Source organism: Somniosus microcephalus, chromosome 5, assembly GCF_052327205.1.
Source record: "Somniosus microcephalus isolate GS21.2 chromosome 5, FLI_Smic_1.0, whole genome shotgun sequence".
In the NCBI taxonomy this organism is placed as follows: domain Eukaryota; kingdom Metazoa; phylum Chordata; class Chondrichthyes; order Squaliformes; family Somniosidae; genus Somniosus; species Somniosus microcephalus.
Window position 1 is genome coordinate 245,994,132 of NC_140991.1, and position 23,505 is coordinate 246,017,636.

General features: G+C 44.6%; 1 protein-coding gene across 3 annotated transcripts in view; it reads left to right on the forward strand.

The window, feature by feature from the left end:
• sycp2l (synaptonemal complex protein 2-like) overlaps positions 1 to 23,505 on the forward strand; it is a 291,748-nt gene that overhangs the window by 115,864 nt on the left and 152,379 nt on the right. For all 3 annotated transcript variants that reach the window (XM_085988796.1, XM_085988797.1, XM_085988798.1), the window contains 4 exons: positions 930 to 1,034; positions 1,618 to 1,678; positions 19,890 to 20,038; positions 20,174 to 20,233. In XM_085988796.1, coding sequence (XP_085844922.1) covers positions 930 to 1,034; positions 1,618 to 1,678; positions 19,890 to 20,038; positions 20,174 to 20,233 — 375 coding nt within the window. The remainder of the gene's footprint in view (positions 1 to 929; positions 1,035 to 1,617; positions 1,679 to 19,889; positions 20,039 to 20,173; positions 20,234 to 23,505) is intronic.

Here is a 23,505-nt window from a genome sequence, read left to right on the forward strand (position 1 = left end):
TTAACCACCTTATCTACCTGGCCTGCTACCTTCAGGGATCTGTGGACATGCACTCCAGGGTCCCTTTGTCCCTCTACACTACTCCGTGTCCTACCATTTAATGTGTATTCCCTTTCCTTGTTAGCACTCCCCAAATGCATTACCTCACACTTCTCCGGATTGAATTCTATTTGCCATTGTTCTGCCCACCTGACCAATGTATTGATCTCTTCCTGCAGTCTACAGCTTCCTTCTTCAGTATCAACCACACAGCCGACTTTAATATCATCTGCAAACTTCTTAATCATAGCCCCTATCTGTGCCCTCAGCTCATCTTTATTCGCTAGACTCCTTGCATTGAAGTATATACCATTAAGCACTGCCAGACCCCTTTGTTGTCTATTTTCTAGTCTTTCAAACTCACTTACTAATTTACTGCCTTCCATTTCCAGCTTTGCTTCTCTCCCTTCTGAATCTACGCTCCTGTTATCTCCTTGTTCTACTGTCATGGGATAGTTTGACAGTTCCAGACCTACCTTTTCCATACCATGTACGAGAATATCTCTCTTGCCCCCTTTCAAGAATGAAAAGCCTTAATTCTCAGATTTCATAACTCAGTCCTGACACTGGGAATCCGTCTCCTGGCTCGGATGATGTTGAAGTTATTCTAACCCTTTCCCAGTTTTTGGATGTATATGGATGAGCTGCTCACATGTGACTAATAATTCCACGTACTCCAAATTCTCAATCCTTGCATTGGGAATTGACAGCTCAACTGTTTAACCACAAGGTCAGGTTTCAATTGGGAATCAATTTCATATGTTTGTGTATGCAGAGGGTGGGATGCGATGCATTTTTCGATGTGAAATATGAAATTGTGAGCATTTCATGGATGAGATGTGTGTGTTTACTCAGTTATATATGTACGTATACTTTTTCATTTCTTTCAGTTAAAAATACCAGCTGATGATAAATTGGAGAACTTTTGGATTGATTTCAACCTGGGAAGTCGCAGTGTAACTTTTTTCATTAAAGATGACAGTCAAGACAGTGAGGTAAGAAAGTAACTGCTCTGTCCAATGTCTTTTGATCTTGATTTTAATGTAGACTAAGCGTGTGTACTTTAAAGGTAAATCCGTATATTTTGTGGATCTTGGTCTGGTGACATCTCTGAGACCTTGGAATGTGCTGCTCACAAAACTTGTTTTTTTTTCTCCTTTGATAGCTAACTTGAACATCTATAAATGTCATAAGTTTCAGTTTTGCTATTCAAGTTACTTTCTTTACTATAAAACAATGCATTTATCTGGTAATTATAGTCTCAGCAGTAGTTTACTGTAGTTTAGCAGTAGAAATAATTCGTGGGCCTCATTTAAACCCTGAAACTGTCATTTTTGGATGCTGACAAATGTTTTAAGGTTTTTCCAACATGTTCTGTTGTTAATTCAGACTCTCAACACTTTAATGATAAATGCTATTTAATGGCAGATAATTTAAGATTTTGGACTGATGCAGATTAGTGCTCCGACTATTGACACTCAATAATCAATGCATCAATTAAATTATGGAAATATTGGAACGCACATGTTTTTGCACTTAATGGAGATTGGTTTGAATTACAAGTCCCTTGCTTCCTAGATGGACCTCTGGGAGACGGTCAGTTTATTGCAAGAAGGAGTCAAAAATTTTAGTGTGGAAGGTAATGCTATACATTGTATTTTCAGTGAAAAGCAATTACTAAGCAGTTAGTTACCATCTTGTCACCTCCCTGCTTGCCTTTCTAAACCTCAACAACTTGTATTATGGAACGCCTTCAAATAAGAAAAAAAAAGCCCCAGTTCACGAGGTAAAACACACTGGGCCAAAGGTGGAGAGATTAGGCGGGCCACCAAAAGCTTGATCAAAATGTGGGTTTTAAAGAGGGTCTTAAAGAAGGAAAGGTTTATGGAGGAAGCTAGAGAGTGGGGCCCTACGTAACTGAAGGCACAGCCGTCAATGGCGAGATGAAAAGGGGTGGGGGGGCGGCAATGCACATGAGATCAGAATCAGGAGTGGAGAGTTCAAGGATGGGGCAGTTGTCGGGCTGGAAGAGATTAAAGGTAAAGAGGGGCGAGGCCGTGGAGGGATTTAACAACAAGGATGAGAATTTTAAATTTAAGGTGTTGTAAAATGATATGCGAGTGAGTGTGGTGTCAGAAAGAAAACTAGCATTTATGTAGAGCCTTTCATGTCCTCAGGATAACAGCACGATCCCACAAACAGCAATGACATGACTGACTAATCTGTTTTTGGAAGTATTGGTTGAGAGATAAATGTTGGCCAAGACACTGGGAGAACTCCCCATCTCTTGTGTCCACCTGAGAGGGCCAAGGCTTAAAGTCTCATCTGAAAGACTGCACCTCTGACCATGCATTACCCCCTCAGTACTGCACTGAAGTGTGCACTAGATTATGTGCTCCAGTCCAGGAAAGGGACTTGAACCCACAACCTTCCGACTCCGAGGTGAGAGTGCTACTATTGAGTCCAGCTGGATAAAATATGGTCAGTTGAGTTTTGGATGAGCTGAGGTGTATGGAAGGATGAGAGAACATTGGAGTAATTGACCTGCATGGGAAGTTTGGTGGTCAGGAGCTTAGTGGAAATGGGGTTAAGGGATCAACAGGCAGGTCCAAGATTAGCTTGGAGAGGATAGTAAGAAAACAAAACTAGATAAAGAATTCTGCTAAATTGGGATGGGGGGGGTGGGGAGAAGTTTGGCTTAAAGGGGCTGTAGGAAAGTAGAATGCTTTGTCTCTATCTTGGTAAATTTATCTAAATTGGGCATTCTCTGCTCCAGAAATGTACAGTGTTGATCTGTTGCAATCAAAAATTGAGATCTGCAGATTTTGTGTATGTTGTAGGTTCTCTGAAGATTTTGGCTTTCCACCCAGTTGACTGAGACTGGGAGAAACCCAAGAACAGGAGTAGGCCGTTCAGCCCTTCGAGCTTGTTCAGCTATTCAGTTCGATCATGGCTGTACATGGCTCGACTCCATTTACCCTCTTTTGTACCATATCCCTTGAAACCCTGACCTAGAAGCACGGTGGCATAGTGGTTAGCACTGTTGCCTCACAGCGCCAGAGACCCGGGTTCGAATCCGGCCTCGGGCGACTGTCTGTGTGGAGTTTGCACATTCTCCCCGTGTTTGCGTGGGTTTTCTCCGGGTGCTCCGGTTTCCTCCCACAGTCCAAAGATGTGCGGGTTAGGTTGATTGGCTATGATAAATTGACCCTTGGTGTTAGGGGGATTAAATACGTGGGGTTACAAGGATAGGGTGGGATATGTGTTGGTGTAGGGGTTACGGGGATCGGGTGGGATATGTGTTGGTGTAGGGGTTACGGGGATCGGGTGGGATATGTGTCGGTGCAGGGGTTACGGGGATCGGGTGGGATATGTGTCGGTGCAGGCTCGATGGGCCGAAATGGCCTCTATCTGCACTGTGGGGTTTCTGTGATTCTGTGAGAAGGAGATCAGGTGTGAGGGATCGCACCTGGAAATTGGACCCTCAATACTATGTTTTCATCCAAAAAGCAGGCGCAACGAGGATCAAGGGGGAAATTAACTTGGTTGTAGCTCAAGATTCCGTTGATGTGTTTTGGTCAAACACACTGCAGTTAAATGGGATAGATTCAGAACAGATCTAGCAGCTCAAAACTAGGCATCCATGAGGCGCTGTGGGCCATCGGCAGGAGCAGAATTATATTCTACCACAATCTAACCTCACGCTACCATTGCCGTCAAGCCAGGCAACCAACCCTGGTTCAAAGGAGTGTAGAAGAACATGCCAGGAGCAGCACCAGGCATACCTAAAAATGAGGTGGCAACCTGGTGAAGCTACAATACAGGACTACATGCATTGCTAAACTGTGGAAGCAGCATGCTATAGACAGAGCTAAGCGATCCCACAACCAATGAATCCAATCAAAGCTCTGCAGTCCTGCCACATCCAGTCATGAATAGTGGTGCACAATTAAACAACTAATGGGAGAAGGCTCCACAAACATCCCCATCCGCCGTGATGGTGGAGCCCAGCACGAGTGCCTAAGACAAGACTGAAGCGTTTGCAGCCATCTTCAGCCAGAAGTGACGAGTGGGCCCCACTATTACAGAAGCCAGTCTTCAGCCAATTCAGTTGACTCCACATGATATCAAGAAACAGCTGAGTGCACTGGATACAGCAAAGGCTATGGGCCCCGACAACATCCTAGCTGTAGTGCCGAAGACTTGTGCTGCAGAAGTAGCTGCACCTCGAGCCGAACTGTTCCAGTACAGTGACAACACTGGCATCTACCTGACAATGTGGAAAATTGCCCACGTATGTCCTGTCCACACAAAGCAGGACAAATCCAATCCAGCCAATTACCGCCACATCAGCCTACTTTCAATCATCAGCAAAGTGATAGAAGGTGTTATCGACAGTGCTATCAAGCGGCACTTACTCAATAATAACCTATTAACGAGATGCCCAGTTTGGGTTCTGCCAGAATCACTTGGCTCCAAACCTCACTACAGCCTTGGTCCAAACATTGACAAAAGAGCTGAATTCCAGAAGTAAGGTGGGAGTGACTGCCCTTGACATCAAGACAGCATTTTGATTGTGTGTGGCACCAAGGAGCCCTAGTAAAAATTAAAGTCAATGGGGGATCAGGGGAAAACACTTCACTGGCTGAAATCATACCTAGAATCATGGAATGGTTACAGCATGGAAGAAGGCCATTTGGCCCGTTGAGCCCATGCTGGCTCTCTGCAAGAGCACTTCAGCTAGTCCCACTCCCCTGCCTTTTCTCTGTAGCCCTGCAATTTTTTTTTCCTTCAGGTACTTATCCAACTCCCTTTAGAAAGTTGTGATTGTGTCCGCCTCCCCCACTTGTTCAGGCAGTACATTCCAGATCCTAACCACTCGCTGCGTAAAGAAGTTTTTCCTCATGTCGCCTTTGGTTCTTCTGCTAATCACCTTAAATCTGTGTCCTCTGGTTCTCGACCCTTCTGCCAATGGGAACAGTTTCTCTCTACTCTGTCCAGAGCCCTCATGATTTTGAACACTTCTATCAAATCTCATCTCCGTCTTCTCTGGAGAAGCTGGGGTTGTTTTCCTTAGAGCAGTCTATCCATGTACCTGAAGTCCCTCATCCCTGGAATCATTCTCGTCAATTTTTTTTGCACCCTTTGAGTCCTTCACATCCTTCCTAAAGTGTGGTGCCCAGAATTGAACGCTATAGTCCAGTTGAGGCCGAACCGGTGTTTTATACAGGTTCATCATAATTTCTACGCTTTTGTACTCTATACCTATCTATTCATGAGGCCCAGTATACCTATCTATTCACGAAGCCCAAGATCCCGTAAGCTTTTTGAAACCGCGTTCTCAACCTGCCCTGCCACCTTAAACGATTTGTGCATATACCCCCAGGTCTCGCTCTTCATGCACCCCCTGATACTGATATGGACCACGACCTCTGGCTGTTCCCTCTTCTTCAGAATGTTCTGCAGCCGCTCGGTGACATCATTGACCCTGGCACCAGGGAGGCAACGTACCATCCTGGAGTCGTGTTTGCAGCCACAAATGCCTATCTAATCCCCTACCCCTATTGCTTTCCCTATCTTCTTCCTCCCTCCCATACAGCAGAGCCACCTGTGCTGCCGTGGACTTGGCTCTGGCTGTACTCCCCAGAGGAACCATCACCCTCACTAGTATTCAGAACAGAACACTGGTTGGAGAGCGAGATGCACTCTGGACTCCTGCACTACCTGCCTGGTCGTCCTCTTCTGTCTGGAGGTCACCCATTCCCTTTCTCCCTGTGCACTCCTTAGCTGCGGGGTGATCACCTCCTGAAACGTGCTTTCCCCGAAACTCTCAGCCTCGCAGTGACTCCAGCTGCTGTTCAAGCTCTGAAACCCGGAGCTCGAGCTCCTCCAGCTAACGACACTTCCTGCACATGTGGTTGTCCAGGACACGGGAAGCGTCCTGGATTTCCCACATGGCGCAAAATGTGCATTTCATGGGAATGAGCTGCCCTTCCATGCCTTTATTTATTTGACTATTAACTAACTTTATAAAAACTTAAGACTAAGATGTTACTGATTTAATATAGTATTAATATTTACTGATCTCTAAGCTCCTGCTTTATCCCTAACCAGGTATTTAACCCTGGCCCCTAACTTGAAGAGAAAAGAACGGTTACCAGCTATCCTGTGATATCATTCCTTGTGCTTTTTTAAAATCGCTGCTCAGCTCCCTTTTATGATGCTCCCACTCAGATCCGCACTTTTTCCTGGGCCTTCTCCTCCCCCTTTATGCTGCTCCTACTCCCGCTTGGGTCCACAATTTTTGTCCTGGGCCGCCGCCTCCTCCTCCCTTTACGCTGCTGCTTCCGCTCTGATCCATACCTCGTACAAAGGAAGATAGTTGAGGTTTTTGGAGGCCAATCTTCTCAGCCCCAGAACAGTACAAGAGGGCACTGTCCTACTACAACAACAACTTGTATTTATATAGCAGCCATAATGTAATAAGGTCTGAAGGCGCTTCATAGGAGTGTTATCAAACAAAATTTATCACCAAGCCACATAAAGGGATATTAAGGCCGATGACCAAAAAGCTTGGTCAAAGAGAACTAGCATCTTAAAGGAGGATAATGATGGAGAGGTTTAGGGTGGGAATTCCAGAGCTTGGGGCCTTGGCAGCTGAAGGCACGGCCGCCAATGGTGGAGTGATTAAGAATCATAATGAGGCTCGAGGCCAGAATTGGAGGAGTGCAGATATCTCGGAGGGCTGTGGGACTGGAGGAGGTTAGAGATTGCGAGGGGGCGACGCATGGAGGGATTTGAAAACGAGGATGCAAATTTTAAAATCGAGGTGTTGCTTAACCGGGAGCCAATGTAGGTCAGCGAGCACGGGTGATGGGTGAACGGGACTTGGAGCAAGTTCGTATATGGACAGCAGGGTTTTGGATGACCTCAAGTTTACGGAGGGTAGAAAGTGGGAGGCCAGCCAGGAGATCATTGGAATAGTCAAATCTAGAGATAACAAAGGCATAGATGAGGGTTTCAGCAGCAGATGAGCTGCAGCAGGGGTGGAATCGGGCAATGTTGCTAAGGTGGAAATAGGTGGTCTTAGTAATAGTGCAGATATGCGGTCAGAAGCTCCTCTCGGGGTCAAATATGACAAGTATGCGAACAGTCTGCTTCAGCCTCAGACAGATGCCAGGGGGAGGGATGGAGTCGGTGACCAGAAAACAGAGTTTGCAGTGAGGACCGAAAACAATGGCTTCGTTCTTTTCAATATTTAGTTGGAAATTTTTGCTCGTCGGACAAGCAGTCTGGCAATTTAGAGATAGTGGAGTGGTCCTGAGGTGGTAGAGCGGAATGTCATCAGTGTACATGTGGAAACTGGTGCTGTGTTTTCAAATAATGTCGCTAAGGGGCAGCATGTAGATGAGAAATAGGAGTCGGCCAACATCTGCTGTGTCAGCAATAACCTTCCCTCTATCATAAAGTCAGAAGTGGGGATGTTTACTGATGATTGCACAGTGTTCAGTTCCATTTGCAATTCCTCAGACGATGAAGCAGTCTGTGCCCGTATGCAGCAAGTCCTGGACAATATCCAGGCTTGGGCTGTTAAGTGGCAAGTAACATTCACGCCACCTATGTGCAAGGCAATGCCAATGTCCAAGAAAAGTGTGTCTAACCACTGCCCCTTGACGTTCAATGATATTAGCATCGTTTAATCCCCCACCACCAATATCCTCGGGTCTCCATTGAGCAAAAACTTAACTGGACCAACCACACCCACATTGTGGCTACAAGAACAGGTCAGAGACTAGGTATTCTGTGACAAGTGACTCACCTCCTGACTTCCCAAAGCCTTTCCACCATCTACAAGGCACAAGTCAGGAGTGTGATGGAATACTCACCACTTGCCTGGATGAGTGCAGCTCCAACAACACTCAAGAAGCTCAACACCATCCAAGACAAAGCAGCCTGCTTGATAGGCACCCCATCCACCACCATAAACATTCACCACCGGCGTACCGTGGCTGCAGTGTGCACCATCTACAAAATGCACTGCAGCAACTCACCAAGGCTTCTTCGACAGCACCACCCAAACGTGCCACTTCTACCATCTAGAAGGACAAGGGCAGCAGGCGTATGGGAACACCACCACCTCCAAGTCTCACGCCATCCTGACTTGGAAATATATCTGTGTTACGCCATCATCGCTGGGTCAAAATCCTGGCACTCCTTGCCCAGCAGCACTATTGGAGTACCTTCACCACACGGACTGCAGTGGTTCAAGAAGGCAGCCCACCGCCACCACCACCTTGAGGGCAATTCAGGATGGGCAATAAATGCTGGCCTTGCCAGTGATGCCCACATCTCGTGAATGAATTTAAGAAAAATGTAACACAATTCTAACCACTTTAAAGCTTTTGTGCCATGACCTGCTTTTGGAGACATTTATAGATGCAAAGGGGAGAAATTGATCCTCGTTGTGCCTTTTTTTGGATGAAGCATTAGTGTTGGGACCAATTTACGGGTGTGATATCTCCCGAAAGTGAGCTGGCTGCCAAATTGGAAGTCGTTTACTTCTAAGTCTCCAGGGTGCCTGCTCAAATAGACGGTGGGCCCCTTGAATATGCTAATCAGGGTCCTAACACGCGTTTTAGGACCCCACTCCCAAATTTGCCATAAACTGAGCAGAGCAATGTCAAAGGACTGCAAGCGGCTGTCGACACAATGTATGAATGACCCAGAGTGGGGTGGGGGTGCATAATGAAACTGGGCGGGAGAGGGAATGGTCATGTTACTCAGATGAATGAAAAATGATCACTTAATTGATCAGCTGCTAAAAATTCCACTGTGATAAGCGAAGGGCTTGGATAATCCTCCAAAAGGGTCAAAATGTGCTTGCTCATCTTGAATTACTTTAAAGTTCTCCTGGAACATGCATACAGTGTTTGCTGGAGAAAGCAAAGTGGCTTGAAAGATTAGTACAATATGACTGTGCATTGACGGTACAAAAACTGGAAATGATTGTGGAAGGAGCCCCAAGGGAGCTTGCAAGGAAGCCAAGATGGAACCTGTCTAAAGGATGAGTAAAATAAGAAGTCTGAGATGTTATAAATCTGAGAATAGTAAAACATTGTCTTATGAACATAAGAAATAGGAGCAGGAGTAATCTATACGGTCCATCGAGCCTGGTGCACCATTCTACATAAACTCCCCTTTCCCACCCTATCCCTTAGTGCCCAAAGATCTATCTCTCTCAGTCTTGAATATACTCATCGACTCAGCATCCACAGCCCTCTGGGGTAGAGAATTCCAAAGATTCACAACCCTCTAAGTGAAGAAATTTCAGTTCTAAATGGTCGACTCCTTTATCCTGAGACTATGACCCCGAGTTCTAGACTCTCCAACCAGGTGAACAGCCTCTCGGCATCTACCCTGTCAAGCCCTCTAATGTTTCAAATGAGATCACCCCTCATTCTTAACTCCAGAGAATATATGCCCATTCTTCGCCATCTCTCCTCAGGACAAATCTCTCATCCCAGGAATCAATCTAGTGAAACTTTGTTGCACCCCCTCCAAGGTATCCTTCCTTGGGTAAGGAGACCAAAACTGTACTCCAAGTGTGGACTCACCAAAGCCCTATATAATTGCAGCAAGACTTCCTTACTCTTTTATATTCCAACTCCCTTGCAATGAAGGCTAGCATCATTTACCTTCCCAATTGCATGCTGTACCTGCAAGTTAACTTTTTGTGATTCGTGTACGAGGACCCCCAAATCCCTCTGTGTGCCAACATTTGCTATTGTCTCAGCTTTATAAAAAAAAAAAAAAAAAAATTCTGCTTTTCCATTCTTCCTACCAAATTGTATAATTTAACACATCCCCTACATTATACTCCTCTTCCATGTTTTTGCCCAATCATTTAACCTGTCCACATATCCCTTTGCAGCCTCTGCATCCTCCTCACAGCCTTCTTTCCCACCTAACTTTGTACCAACAAACTTTGATATATTATACTTGGGGGGGCTAAATTCGGTTGGTTTGCACCTCCCGTTAGCACTAAGAGGGTGCTAATGGGGCGCAAATCAATGACAGTCTGGGCGCAGTGCTGCTAACTCCTCCCGCGAAATTCAGCAGGAGGTTAGCGGCGGCACTGCGCCGCCGGCAATGACTTCATTGCCGTGCGCAGCACCCTGGCTGTAACATTGGGTGGCGCCACCCCCCCCCCCCCCCCAACTTACCGCTGGATGCTATGTCCACCGGGGTCAAGGGGGCCTACCTGCGGCCGGGGCGACGCTAGTTAAAGGGGAGGAAGAGGGCGGCCATTTTTGTTGCTGGTCGCCTGCCAGCTCCTGCCCCCATTGCTGTCCCCGGCCCCCGTGAAGTCCCCCCGCAGGGTGCCGGCTGCTCTGTGAGCCCGGCACTCCCGATCCCTGGTGGCCCAGCTGGGTGCCGGGCCGCGCTGCACCACGCCTTTCCCCTTTAATGAGAGGAAGGCCTGCAGTCACGCCGCGATATTGGCTCACAGTGCCCCAAGACGGACGCAGGGCGCTTCCAGTAGCGGCCCTCCTCCCTCTCGGGCACTACCTAGGAAAATCGGCTGTGGGGGTGCTAGGGGACGCTACCCAATTTTTACCCCTTGGACCCACATCTAAGTCATTGATGATGATTATAGATAGCTGAGGCCCATGCGGCACTCCACTAGTTACACCCTGCGATCCTGAAAATGACCCGTTTATCCCTACTCAGTTTTCTCTCCGTTAACCAATCCTCAATCCATGCTAATATATTACCCCCAAACCCATGAGCGCTAATCTTATGTAACAATCTCATGTGTGGCACCTTATCAAATGCCTTCTGAAAATCCAAATATACTAGATCCACTGGTTCCCCCTTATCTGCCCTACTAGTTACACCCTCAAAATAGATTTATCAAATACTATTTCCCTTTCATAAACCGTGTTTACTCTGTCCAATCATATTCTGATTGAATGCCCTGTTACCAAATCCTTACAATAGATTCTAGCATTTTCCCTACTACTGATGTCAGGCTAGCTGGACAATAGTTCCCTGTTTTCCCTCTCCCTCCTCCTTGAACAGCTGGGTTACATTTGCTACCTTCCAATCCATGGGGACCATTATAGAATCTAGGGAATTCTGGAAGATCAATACTAATGCACCCACTATCTCTAGCCACCTCTTTTAAAACCCTAAGATGTAGGCCATCAGGTCATGGGGATTTGTTGGCTTTTAGTCCCATTAATTTCTCCAGTATTTTTTTTATTTAAGACTAATTACTTTAAGTTCCTCACTCTCATTAGTCCCTTGGTTCCCCACAATTTCCGGTATATTTGTGTCTTCTACTGTGAAGACAGATCCCTTGATTCCCTTAGTGCCCAAAAATCTATCTCTCTCAATCTAGAATATACTCATCGACTGAGCATCCACAGTCCTCTGGGGTAGAGAATTCCTTATTCCCCATTACAATTTCCCCTGTCTCGGCCTCTAATGGGCCCATGTTTACTTTAACTAATCTCTTCCTTTTTATATACTTGTAATAAGCTCTTCTCTGTTTTTATATTTCTTGCTAGTTTACTCTTCTATTTTCTCCCTCCATCAATTTCTTGGTCATCCTTTGCTGATTTTGAATACCCTCCCAATTCTCAGGCGTGCTACTCTTTTTGGCAACATTTTTAATCTAATACAGTCCTTAACTTCTCTAGTTAGCTGTACCACTTTTCCAGTGGAGTTTTTAATCCTTCAAGGGAATGTATATTTGTTGACGCTATGAATTATTTCTATAAATGTTTGCCATTACTTATCTACCATCATAGCTTTGTCTAATTTCCCAATCTACCTTGACCAACTTGCCTCTCATACCTCTGCAGTTGGCTTTGTTTAAATTTAAGACCCTAATTTCAGACTTCACCACATCACTCAAACTTAATATGAAATTCTATCATATTATGATCACTCTTCCCCAGAGGATCCTTTGCTATAAGATTACTAACTAACCTGTCTCATTACACAGTTTTACAAGATCTAAAATGGTCTCTTCCCGTGTTCTAGAAAACTGTCTCGAATGCATTCCATGAACAACTCCTCCAAGCTACTTTTGCAATGTGGTTTGCCAGTCTATATGAAGATTGCATTACCCTTGTTGCATGCTCCCCTAATTTCCTGATTTATACTCTGCCGAAGAGTAGTATTGCTGTTAAGGGGCCTATGAACTACTCCCACCAGTGTTTTCTGCCCTTTGTTATTTCTTAGCTTCACGCATACTGATTCTACATCCTGATTTTCTGGGCTAAGATCTTTTCTCCCTACTGCCTTTATCTCATCCTCAGTTATCAGGGCTACCCCACCTCCTTTTCCATTTTGCCTATCTTTTCTGAAAGTCAAGTACCTGGGAATATTTAGTTCCCAACCTTGGTCACCCTCCAACCACATCTCAGTAACTGCTGCTAGATCAAACCCATTTATCTCTATTTGTACCATTAATTCATCTATCTTGTTACAAATGCTTTGTGCATTCAGATATAGCACCTTTATCTGCAGGCAACACAGCCTTCTGAGCTCCTGGTCACTGCTGTAGAGAACAGTATCTATCTCCCTGACTATACTATCACCTACCACTACCACATTCCTTTTCACTCTTCCCCCATTTGAATGGCCTCCTGTACCATGGTGCGGTGTTCAATTTGCCCATCCTCCCTGCAGTCTTTGTTCTCATACAGACAGGTAGCAAGTACCTCATACCTGTTGGGCTATGGCAAAGGCTGAAGTTCCTCCACCACTGCATCTGTAGTCCCCTTACCTGCCTGAGTCGCAGACACATCCTCCTGTTCCTAACCACTAGCCAAATGTAAACCACTACCTAACTCACCCCCTCTTCCTCCACCCCCACACCCCTCAGATGAATACCACTAGATAAAACTGCACAATAGTAATAGTGATGAATGTCAAGTGTCTACATAAGGGAGGAAAATCCATTGCTCTAAAATAACCCTTGGATATTGGCTGCAAATCTCAGATGGGTCTCGAGAAAGATTGGGTCATGAGTTAGAACTAATGAAAAAGATCAAGCGATCCAGAAACGCTGCCACAAAAGAGCATTCAAAATGATCATTCTGCTCTTTGGATTTTCCAAGGGATCATGAAAGTGAGGGCTGTAGACTATAGAGCAGTTACATTGAACTGGGATCAAATAGGAGAGCATAATACTACAAAATATGTGCTAGACATTAACATCATGTGGATTATGGGATGCACAGACGTGTTTTTGTAGGAATGTGGCAACAGACCCCCCAAAAAACCTTCCTATAAGTTATACAGGGATAGCAGCGCAGGTGGTGTGCCTAAACCTTTTTTTTTCTTTGAGATGTGGGTGCCCCTGGCAAGGCCAGCATTTATTGCTCATCCCTAATTGCCCTTGAGAAGGTGGTGGTGAGCTGCCGCCTCGAACCGCTGCAGTCCGTGTGGTGAAGGTACTCCCACAGTGCTGTTGGGGAGTTCCAGGATTTTGACCCAGCGACGATGAAGGATCGGCGATATACTTCTAAGTCAGGATGGTGTGTGACTTGGAGGGGAACTTGGAGGTGGTGGTGTTCCCTTGCATCTGCTGCCCTTGTCCTTCCTAGGTGGAAAAGGTCGTGGGTTTGGGAGGTGTTGCCGAAGAAGCCTTGGCAAGTTGCTGTAGTGCATCTTGTAGATGGTACACACTGCAGCCACGGTACGCCGGTGGTGGAGGGAGTGAATGTTTAAGGTGGTGGTGGATGGGGTGCCAATCAAGCGGGCTGCTTTGTCTTGGATGGTGTTGAGTTTTGTAAGTGTTGTTGGAGCTGCACTCATCCAGGAAAGTGGAGAGTGTTCCATCACACTCCTTACTTGTGCCTTGTAGATGGTGGAAAGGCTTTGGGGAGTCAGTGGGTGAGACACTCACCGCAGAATACCCAGCCTCTGACCTGCTCTTGTTGCCACAGTATTTATGTGGCTGGCCCAGTTAAGTTTCTGGTCAATGGTGACCCCCCAGGATGTTGATGGTAGGGGATTCGGCGATGGTAATGCAGTTGAATATGAAGGGGCGGTGGTTAGACTCACGCTTGTTGGAGATAGTCATTGCCTGGCACTTCTGTGGCGCGAATGTTACCTGCCACTTATCAGCTCAAGCCTGAACGCCGTCCAGGTCTTGTTGCATGTGGGCGTGGACTGCTTCATTATCTGAGGAGTTGTGAATGGCACTGAACACTCTACAGCCATCAGCGAACATCCCCATTTCTGACCTTTTGTTGGAGGGAAGGTCATTGCTGAAGCAGCTGAAGATGGTTGGGCCTAGGACACTGCCCTGAGGAACTCCTGTAGTGATGTCCTGGGGCTGTGATGATTGACCTTCAACCACCACAACCATCTTCCTTTGTGCTAGGTATGACTCCAGCCAGTGGAAACTGCAGCATGTGGGAGTTTGTGGAGAGCACATCTGCAGTAAGTGTCTGCATCTTGAGGAACTTCAGCTTAGCATTGTTGAACTGGAGTCCGAGGTGCAGACATTGCGGGGCATCAGGGAGGGGAGAGAGTTAACTAGACACTTTGATCCAGGAGGCAGTCACACCCCTTAGGTTAGGTAGTGGTATAGGTCTGGTTTGTGGTTGGGGACAGGGACAGGAGGGTGTGACTGCGACTCAGGCAGGTAAGGGGACCCCAGGTGCAGTGCTGGAGGAGCCTCGGCCTTTACATAAGAACATAAGCAATGGGAGCAGGAGTAGGCCATTCGGCCCTTCGAGCCTGCTCCGCCATTCAATGAGATCATGGCTGATCTTTTGCCTCAACATTCACCGGCTCTATCGCCATATCCCTTGATGCCCTTACTAGTCAGAAATCTATCGACTCCTGTTTTGAATATACTCAATGAGTGAGCCTCCACAGCCCTCTGGGGTAGAGAATTTCAAAGATTCACCACCCTCTGTGGGAAGAAATTTCTTCTCAGTCCTGAATGTCCTACCCTTTATCTTGAGGCTGTGGCCCCTGGTTCTAGACTCCCCAGCCAAGGGAAACATTATCCCAGCATCCATCCTTCCTATCAAGCCCTGTAATAATTTTGTATTCTTCAATGAGATCACCTCTCATTCTTCTGAATTCAAGAGAATACAGGCCTAGTTTACTCAATCTCTTCTCATGCGACAGTCCCGCCATCCCAGGAATCAATCTCGTGAACCTTTGTTGCACTCCCTCTATGGCAAGTATACCCTTCCTTAGGTAAGGAGACCAAAATTGTACACAGTACTCCAGGTGTGGTCTCACCAAGGCCCTATATAATTGGAGTAAGACTTCTTTACTTCTGTGCTCAAATCCTCTTGTAATGAAGGCCAGCATACCATTTGCCTTCCTAATGGCTTGCTGCACCTGCACATTCACTTTCAGTGACTCATGTACAAGGTCACCCAGGTCCCTTTTGAGCATCTGCATTCCCCAATCTTTCACCATTTAGGAAATACTCTGCCTTTCTGTTTTTTCTACCAAAGTGGATAACTTCACATTTATCCACATTCTATTCCATCTGCCATGTTCTCGCCCACTCACTGAGCCTGTCGAGATTCCCTTGAATCCTTTTGCAACTGACACTGCCACCTAGCTTTGTATCATCAGCAAATTTGGAAATGCTACATTTTAGTCCCCTCATCCAAATCATTGATATAGATTGTGAATAGCTGGGGCCCAAGCACCGATCCTTGCGGTACCCCATTAGTCACAGCCTGCCATCCTGAAAAACACCCGTTTATCCCTACTCTTTGTTTTCTGTCTGTTAATCAATTCTCAATCCATGTTGGTTTATTACCCCCAAATCCATGTGCCCTAATTTAGTTCACCAACCTCTTGTGTGGGACCTTATCGAAGGTCTTCTGAAAATCCAGATACACCACATCTACCGGTTCACCTTTGTCTACTCCACTAGTTACATCCTCAAAGAACTCCAATAGGTTTGTCAAACAGGATTTCCCTTTCATAAATCCATGTTGACTCTGCCCTATCTTACTATTAGTTTCTAAGTGCCCAGTTATTGCATCCTTTATAATAGATTCCAGCATTTTCCCAACTACTGATGTGAGTCTAACCTTCCTGTTTTCTCTCTCCCTCCTTTCTTAAATAAAGGGGTTACATTTGCTATCCTCCAATCTGCAGGAACTGTTCCAGAATCTATAAAGACAAAGACTTTCACGACCACCGGACGTCTCAAAGCGCTTTACAGCCAATGAAGTACTTTTGAAGTAGAGTCACTGTTGTAATGTAGGATACGCGGCAGCCAATTTGCGCATAGCAAGGTCCCGCAAACAGCAATGTGGTAATGACCAGATAATCTGTTTTTGTTATGTTGGTTGAGGGATAAATATTAGCCAGAACAACATTGGTGGGAGTTGTGTATAGGCCACCAAACAGTAATGGTAATATAGGTAAGGGGCAGATAACACTGGTTGGAGTAGTTTATAAGCCCCTTAACAGTAGTTATACTGTCGAGCAGAATATAAATCAGGAAATTTAGAGGGGCATGTAACCAGAGTAATATGGTAATCATGGCAGATTTTAATTTTCACATATACTGGGCAAACCAAATTTGCTGTAATAGTGCAGAGGGCAAGTTCATGGAATGCATTCGATAGTTTTCTTAGATCAGTATTTCGAGGAACCAACTAGAACAGACTATTTTGGAACTAGTATTGTGCAATGAGACAGGGTTAATTAATAACTTTTGTAGTAAAGGAGCCTCAGTGATCATAATATGATAGAATTTTATGTTGAGTTTGAGAGTGATTTAGTTAAGTATGAAACTAGGGCATTAAATCTGAATAAAGTAAACTACGTAGGCATGAGAGGCGAGTTGGCTAAGGCAGGTTGGGAAACTAGATTAAAAGATATGATGGCAATGATGCATTTAAAGAAGTCATTCATAATTCACAACAAATATATATTCCCTTAAGGAATAAAAACCCCATGGGGAAAAATGGTCCAACCGTGGCCAACAAGAGAAGTTAAATATAGTATTAGATTAAAGGAAGAGACTTACGTGGCCAAAAAGAGTGGTAAGCCTGAAGATTGGGAGGATTTTAGAATTCAGCAAAGGAGGACCAAGAAATTGATAGAGGAAAAAAATTGAAATGCAAGGGTAAACTAGCAAGAGACAAAAACCAATTGTAAAAGTTTTTTGAGGTATGTAAAAAGGAAGAGATTAGCAAAAGTAAACATGGGTCCCATAGAAGCAGAGACAGGAGAAATTATAAGGGGAATAAGGAAATGGCAGAGATATTAAACAAATATTTTATCTATCTTCACAGAAGGAGACACAAAAAACATTCCAGAAATAGTGGCAAACCAAGGGTTGAGTGAGAATGAGGAACTAAGAAATTAGTATCAGTAAAGAAATAGTGCTGGAGAAATTAATGGGACTACAAGCCAACACATCTCCTGGACCTGATGGACTACATCTTAGGGTATTAAAAGAGGAGGCTACAAGAATTCCCTAGATTCTAGAACAGTCCCTGCGGATTGGAAGGTAGCAAATGTATAACCCCTGCTATTCAAGAAAGGAGGGAGAGAGAAAACGGGCGATTATAGGCCAGTTAGCCTGACGTCAGTAGGGATAATGCTAGAATCTATTATTAGGAATGTGGTAACAGAACACTTAGAAAATGGTAATATGATTGGGTAGAGTCAACACAGATTTATGAAAGGGTAATAGTGTTTGATGAATCTTAGTTTTTTGAGGTTGTAACTAGCAGGGTAGATGAGGGGGAACCAGTGGATCTAGTGTATTTGGATTTTCAGAAGGCATTTGATAAGATGCCACACTAGAGGTTATTACACAAAATGAAGACTCATGGGATTGGGGGTAATATATTCGCATGGATTGAGGATTGGTTAATGGACAGAAAAAAAGAGAGTAGGAATAAACGGGTCATTTTCGGGTTGGGAGGCTGTAACTAGTGGGGTACCGCAAGGATCAGTGCTTGGGCCTCGGCTATTTACAATCTATATTAATGACTTGGATGAAGGGGACCAGGTGCAATCTATCCAAGTTTGCTGACGATACAAAGCTCAGTACGAAAGTAAGTCATGAGGATGATGCAGAGGCTAGCAAGGGATATAGACAGGCTAAGTGAGTGGGCAAGAACATGGCAAATGGAATATAATGTGGAGAAATGTGAAGTTATCCACTTTGGTAGGAAAAATATAAAAGCAGAATATTTTTAAATGGTGAGAGATTGGGAAATGTTGGTATTCAGAGGGACTTGGGTATCCATGTACACAAATCACTGAAAGTTAACATGCAGGTACAGCAAGCAATTAGGGAAGCAAATGGTATGTTAGTCTTTATTACAAAAGGATTGGACTGTGAGCAAGGAAGTCTTACTACAATTATATAGGGCCCTTGTGAGACCACACCTGTATGATGTACAGTTTTGATCTCCTTACCTAAGGAAGGATATACTTGCCTTGGAGGGTGTACAACGAAGGTTCACTAGACTGATTCCTCCGAATGGGGGTTTGTCCTATGAGTAGCGATTGAGGAGGCTCAGCCTAAATTCCCTAGAATTTAGAATAATGAGAGGTGATCTCATTGAATGTATAAAATTCTTACGGGGCTTGACAGGGTAGATGTTGGGCGGATGTTTCCCTTGGCTGGGGAGTCTAGAACGAGGGGTCACAGTCCCCTAATAAGGGGTCGGTCATTTAGGACTGAGATGTGGAGACATTTCTTCACTTAAATGATTGTAAATTTTTGGAATTCTCTACCCCAGAGGACTGTGGATGCTCAGTTGTTGAGTATATTCAAGACAGAGATCGATTGATTTTTGGATATTGAGGGATATGGGGAAAGTGCGGGAAGGTGGAGTTGAGGTAGAAGATCAGCCATGATCTTATTGAATGGTGGAGCAGGCTCGAGGGGCCGAATGACCTACTCTGCTCCTATTTCATAAGAACATGAGAAATAGGAGCAGGAGTAGGCCATATGGCCCCTCAAGCTTCTAGGTTTTTGTCCAGCAGTTACAAAATGTACTTGGTTCTCAGCAATCACTGATGAAAGCATTGACTCACACTGAGACGTGCCAGATCTGCCCTCCATCCAGAACATGTTGGATGCTGCTTGTACTTTACCATGACATGTCCTGTTTGCGATGCTCCTTATTGCTTGGGCTTGCTTTGTTCTGCTGGCCTGGTGCAGTTATTCCAATTTGTCAAGCTGTCTAAAATAGCAGTTCCTCTCTCCATACAGTATTGCTGGTATTTCCATGGCGCTGAAGTCTGGTGTTTTCATCTGTTTTCACACCATTTTAGCAGTTAACCAATTAGCCATAACCAAGTAAAGCGCACACCAATCAAAATGCACTTGCAGCTTGTTCAAGTAAAGTACTTTATAAAGTATTCACCTGCATGTTTTTCAATAGACAGAGTTCTGCCTCATGAATGTTTTGGCATTTAAGAAGGGTCCATCAGGATCCTTGACTAAACTAAGACTTGGAGTCAATGGAGGGGAGGAAATTATTAGTTCATGCTATCTTTAGCATAATATATTTTAGCTGTATTTGTTAAGATTCCTAGCCCAGCATCTTCTCAAAAGCCATCTTGCTATTCACTGGGAGATGCAAGTTTAGAAAAAGACAAAATGAAGAGATAGCTCAGTTGTATTTTTTCAGGATAGGAGAAAATATCCCCCAGTAAGTGTCTCTTAAGTTGATCCTAATACAACTGTATTTTAGTTGTATGCTTGTATGGGAAGATTATGCTAATATCTGGATATAGACTGGTGTTTTCATTGGAGTAAAGTTGCATGGACTTTTGAACTTCCATTCCTAAAATGTATCCTCTCAAATTGACAGAAGTTAACACAACTACAATTCTCATTATAAACCTGAAAGGGCTACTGTCGGTCTGTAAAAAGAAAGGAAAGAAAGTGAAAATATATTTTGACTCTGCATTTGATATCCTGAACACTACCAAGTTGGTGTATGGCGAGGAGAAAGTGCTGGCAAGTTTAAGATTTTCACATGGTTCTCAATAAGCTGTATTGGTGTGGTGAAGGGAGATGAGAATTTAGCAGATTGCATATATCAATTAATATAACTGCAAATCTCAACCTATTCTACAAATGCTTGAATTACAGAAATTGGTCTGGCCTCCTGTAGAATCTCAACTGAAGACCACGGGCTTGATCCCAAATGAGGTATGAGCAACATGATTTAATATCAGAACTTCATAGTGAGCAGGTGGAGACAGACAGTTAAGTCATTTGATATTGCAATACAGCAGAGAAGGCAATATGGAAGGATGAGCTGAATGGCCTCTGTCATCTGTACTTGCCTTTCAGACGCTTAGAGACACTGAATGATTTTAATATTCATAAGGGATGCTTTGATTTGTCACAATTGTACAGAAAATTGGCAAATCTATTGTAAGTATAAAAAAAGCATTTTTCTTCAGCTCCTGATTTTTACAAATAAAAGCTTTGGTACTGATATTATGACAGTAACTCGCTTGTGCTTTCAGTAGCTGTTTATTTAAATTATTCATTCATGGGGATGTGGACGTTGCTGGCAAGACCAGCATTTATTGCCCAACCTTAAATACCCTTGAGAAGGTGGTGGTGAGCCTCCTTGAACCACTGCAGTTCGTGTGGTGAAGGTACTCCCACTGTTGGGTAGGGAGTTCCAGGATTTTGACTCCGCGATGATGAAGGAACAGCGGTATATTTCCAAGTCAGGCTTGTGTGTAACTTGGAGGCGGTGGTGTTCCCATGCGCCTGCGGCTCTTGTCCTTCTAGGTGGAAGAGGTCACTGGTTTGGGAGGTGCTGCCAAAGAAGCCTTGGCGAGTTGCTGCAGTGATCCTGTAGAAGGTACACACTGCAGCCACGGTGGAGGGAGTGAATGTTTAAGGTGGTGAATGGGGTGCCAATCAAGTGGGCTGCTTTGTCATGGAAGGTTGGATGGTGTCGAGCTTCTTGACTGTTTAGAGCCACACTCATCCCAGCAAGTGGAGAGTATTCCATCACACTCCTGACTTCTGCCTTGTAGGTGGTAGAAAGGCTTTGGGGAGTCAGGTGATGAGGCACTTGCCCCAGAATACCAAGCCTCTGACCTGCTCTTGTTGCCACAGTATTTATGTGGCTGGTCCAGTTAAGTTTCTGGTCAATGGTGACCGCCAGGATGTTGATGGTGGGGGATTTTTGATGATGGTACTGCCATTGAATGTCAAGGGGAGGTGGTTAGAATCTCTCTTGTTGGAGATAGTCATTGCCTGGCACTTGTGTGGCATGAATGTTACCTGCCACTTATCAGCCCAAGCCTGAATACTGTCCAGGTCTTGCTGCATGCGGGCATAGACTGCTTTATTATCAGTAGTTGCGAATTGAACTGAACACTGCAATTCTCAGCGAACATCCCCACTTCTGACCATATGATGGAGGGAAGGTCTCTGGTGAAGCAGCTGGAGATGGTTAGGCCTAGGGCATTGCCCTGAGGAGCAGTTTGTTTCGGTGAGACTTGCACCTTCATAACTTAAGTCAACTAAACCTACTATTTTGGGTAGGATCTTTGTGTGCAATCATTAATAGTATTTGGGCTGGAATTGCTTGGCAGTACTCTTATTTGGTGCGCAACTACTAACGTGCCACATTCTGTTATCAGTGGGAAATCTAAGACAAATATAAAAAAGTGAAATAACTAATTAGTACCAACGCAGGAAATATTCCAGTGAATGGTTTAATCACCCTGTTCCAGAGCCTGCACTGGTCAGTACTGAATTGATACCCCAACGTTCTTTTCTCTATGCATCAGTCTTCTGCTTTTGTATCCATTAGCCATAGCACTGGTAGCTGTTGGTAGCTCAAATTGCAATTAGGTATAATATCTACCAAAAAATGGGACAGGAATCCTTGATTAATATTTCCCATTGCTTTCTGGACTCACCAGGAGGGGAATGGGAGCTAACCTTTCATCAGAATTTACAAACCATGTTGCTCCTTCAATGTCTGTTGAGGTCTGTTTAATGAGCCAACTGTTAAATAAGGAGGCATAGAAGGAACTGTCTCCTGCTCAATATCACTACCATTCATTAGGAAGACATCTTGATCCAACTCCCTGAAATTTTCTTGGATCTTCCTGCCATAGTCGTCTCCTAAGTTGCTTAGTTCCTCCAATGCTGCCATAGGCCTTTTAAGAAGCAGCAAGTTTTATATCCTACTGTTGTACCAGATCTCTACACCTCCAAGTAGTTACCAACCATTCAAGTCCTGCTTCACCTCATTTCTGGGCACTTTGTGTGAAGAACTTTTATATGAACCTTAATTTGCCTTTAACTATTTTGAACATTATCCTACGCATTCACTTATTTTGGAGTTGTGTTGCAGATTTACCTTTTCCATGCTGTTGACCGTTCCACTTCTATAGGATCATAACATAAGAATTAGGAGCAGGAGCAGGCCATACGGACCCTCGAGCCTGCTCCGCCATTCAATAAGATCATGGCTGATCATCGACCTCAACTCCACTTTCCTGCCTGATCTCCATATCCTTTTGATTTCCCCTAGAGTCCAACAATCTATCTATCTCAGCCTTGAATATACTCAACGACTCAGCATCCACAGCCCTTTGGGGTAGAGAATTCCAAAGATTCACAACCCTCTGAGTGAAGAAATACCTCCTCATCTCCGTCTTGAATGGCTGACCTCTTATCCTGAGACTATGCCCCCTAGTTCTAGATTCTCCAGCCAGGGGAAACAACCTCTCAGTATCTACCCTGTCAATCCCCCTCAGAATCTTGTATGTTTCAATGAGATCACCTCTCATTCTTCTAAACTCCAGAGAGTATAGGCCCAATCTACTTGATCGCTCCTACTAGGACAACCGTCTCATCCCAGGAATCAATCTGGTTAACCTTCGTGGCACCACCTCTAAGGCAAGTATATCCTCAGATAAGGATTCACACAACACCAGGTTATAGTCCAACAGCTTTATTTGAAATCACAAGCTTTCAGAGCGCTGCTCCTTCGTCACTTCACCTGACGAAGAAGCAGCGCTCCGAAAGCTTGTGATTTCGAATAAAGCTGTTGGACTATAACCTGGTATTGTGTGACTTCTTACATTTGTCCACCCCAGTCCAACACCGGCATCTCCACACCTCAGATAAGGAGACCATATCTGTACACAGTACTCCAGGTGAGATCTCACCAACGTCCTGTACAATAGTAGCAAGACTTCCTTATTCATGTACTCCAACACCCTTGCAATAAAGGCCAACATGGAATTTGCCTTCCTAATTACTTGCTGTACCTGCATATTAACTCTTTCCTGTATGAGGACACCTAAATCTCTCTGACCACCAACATTTAATAGTATCTCACCATTTAAAAATATTCTGTGTTGCTATTCTTCCTACCAAAGTGAATAACCTCTCATTTCCCCACATTATACCCCATCTACCATCTTATTGCCCACTCA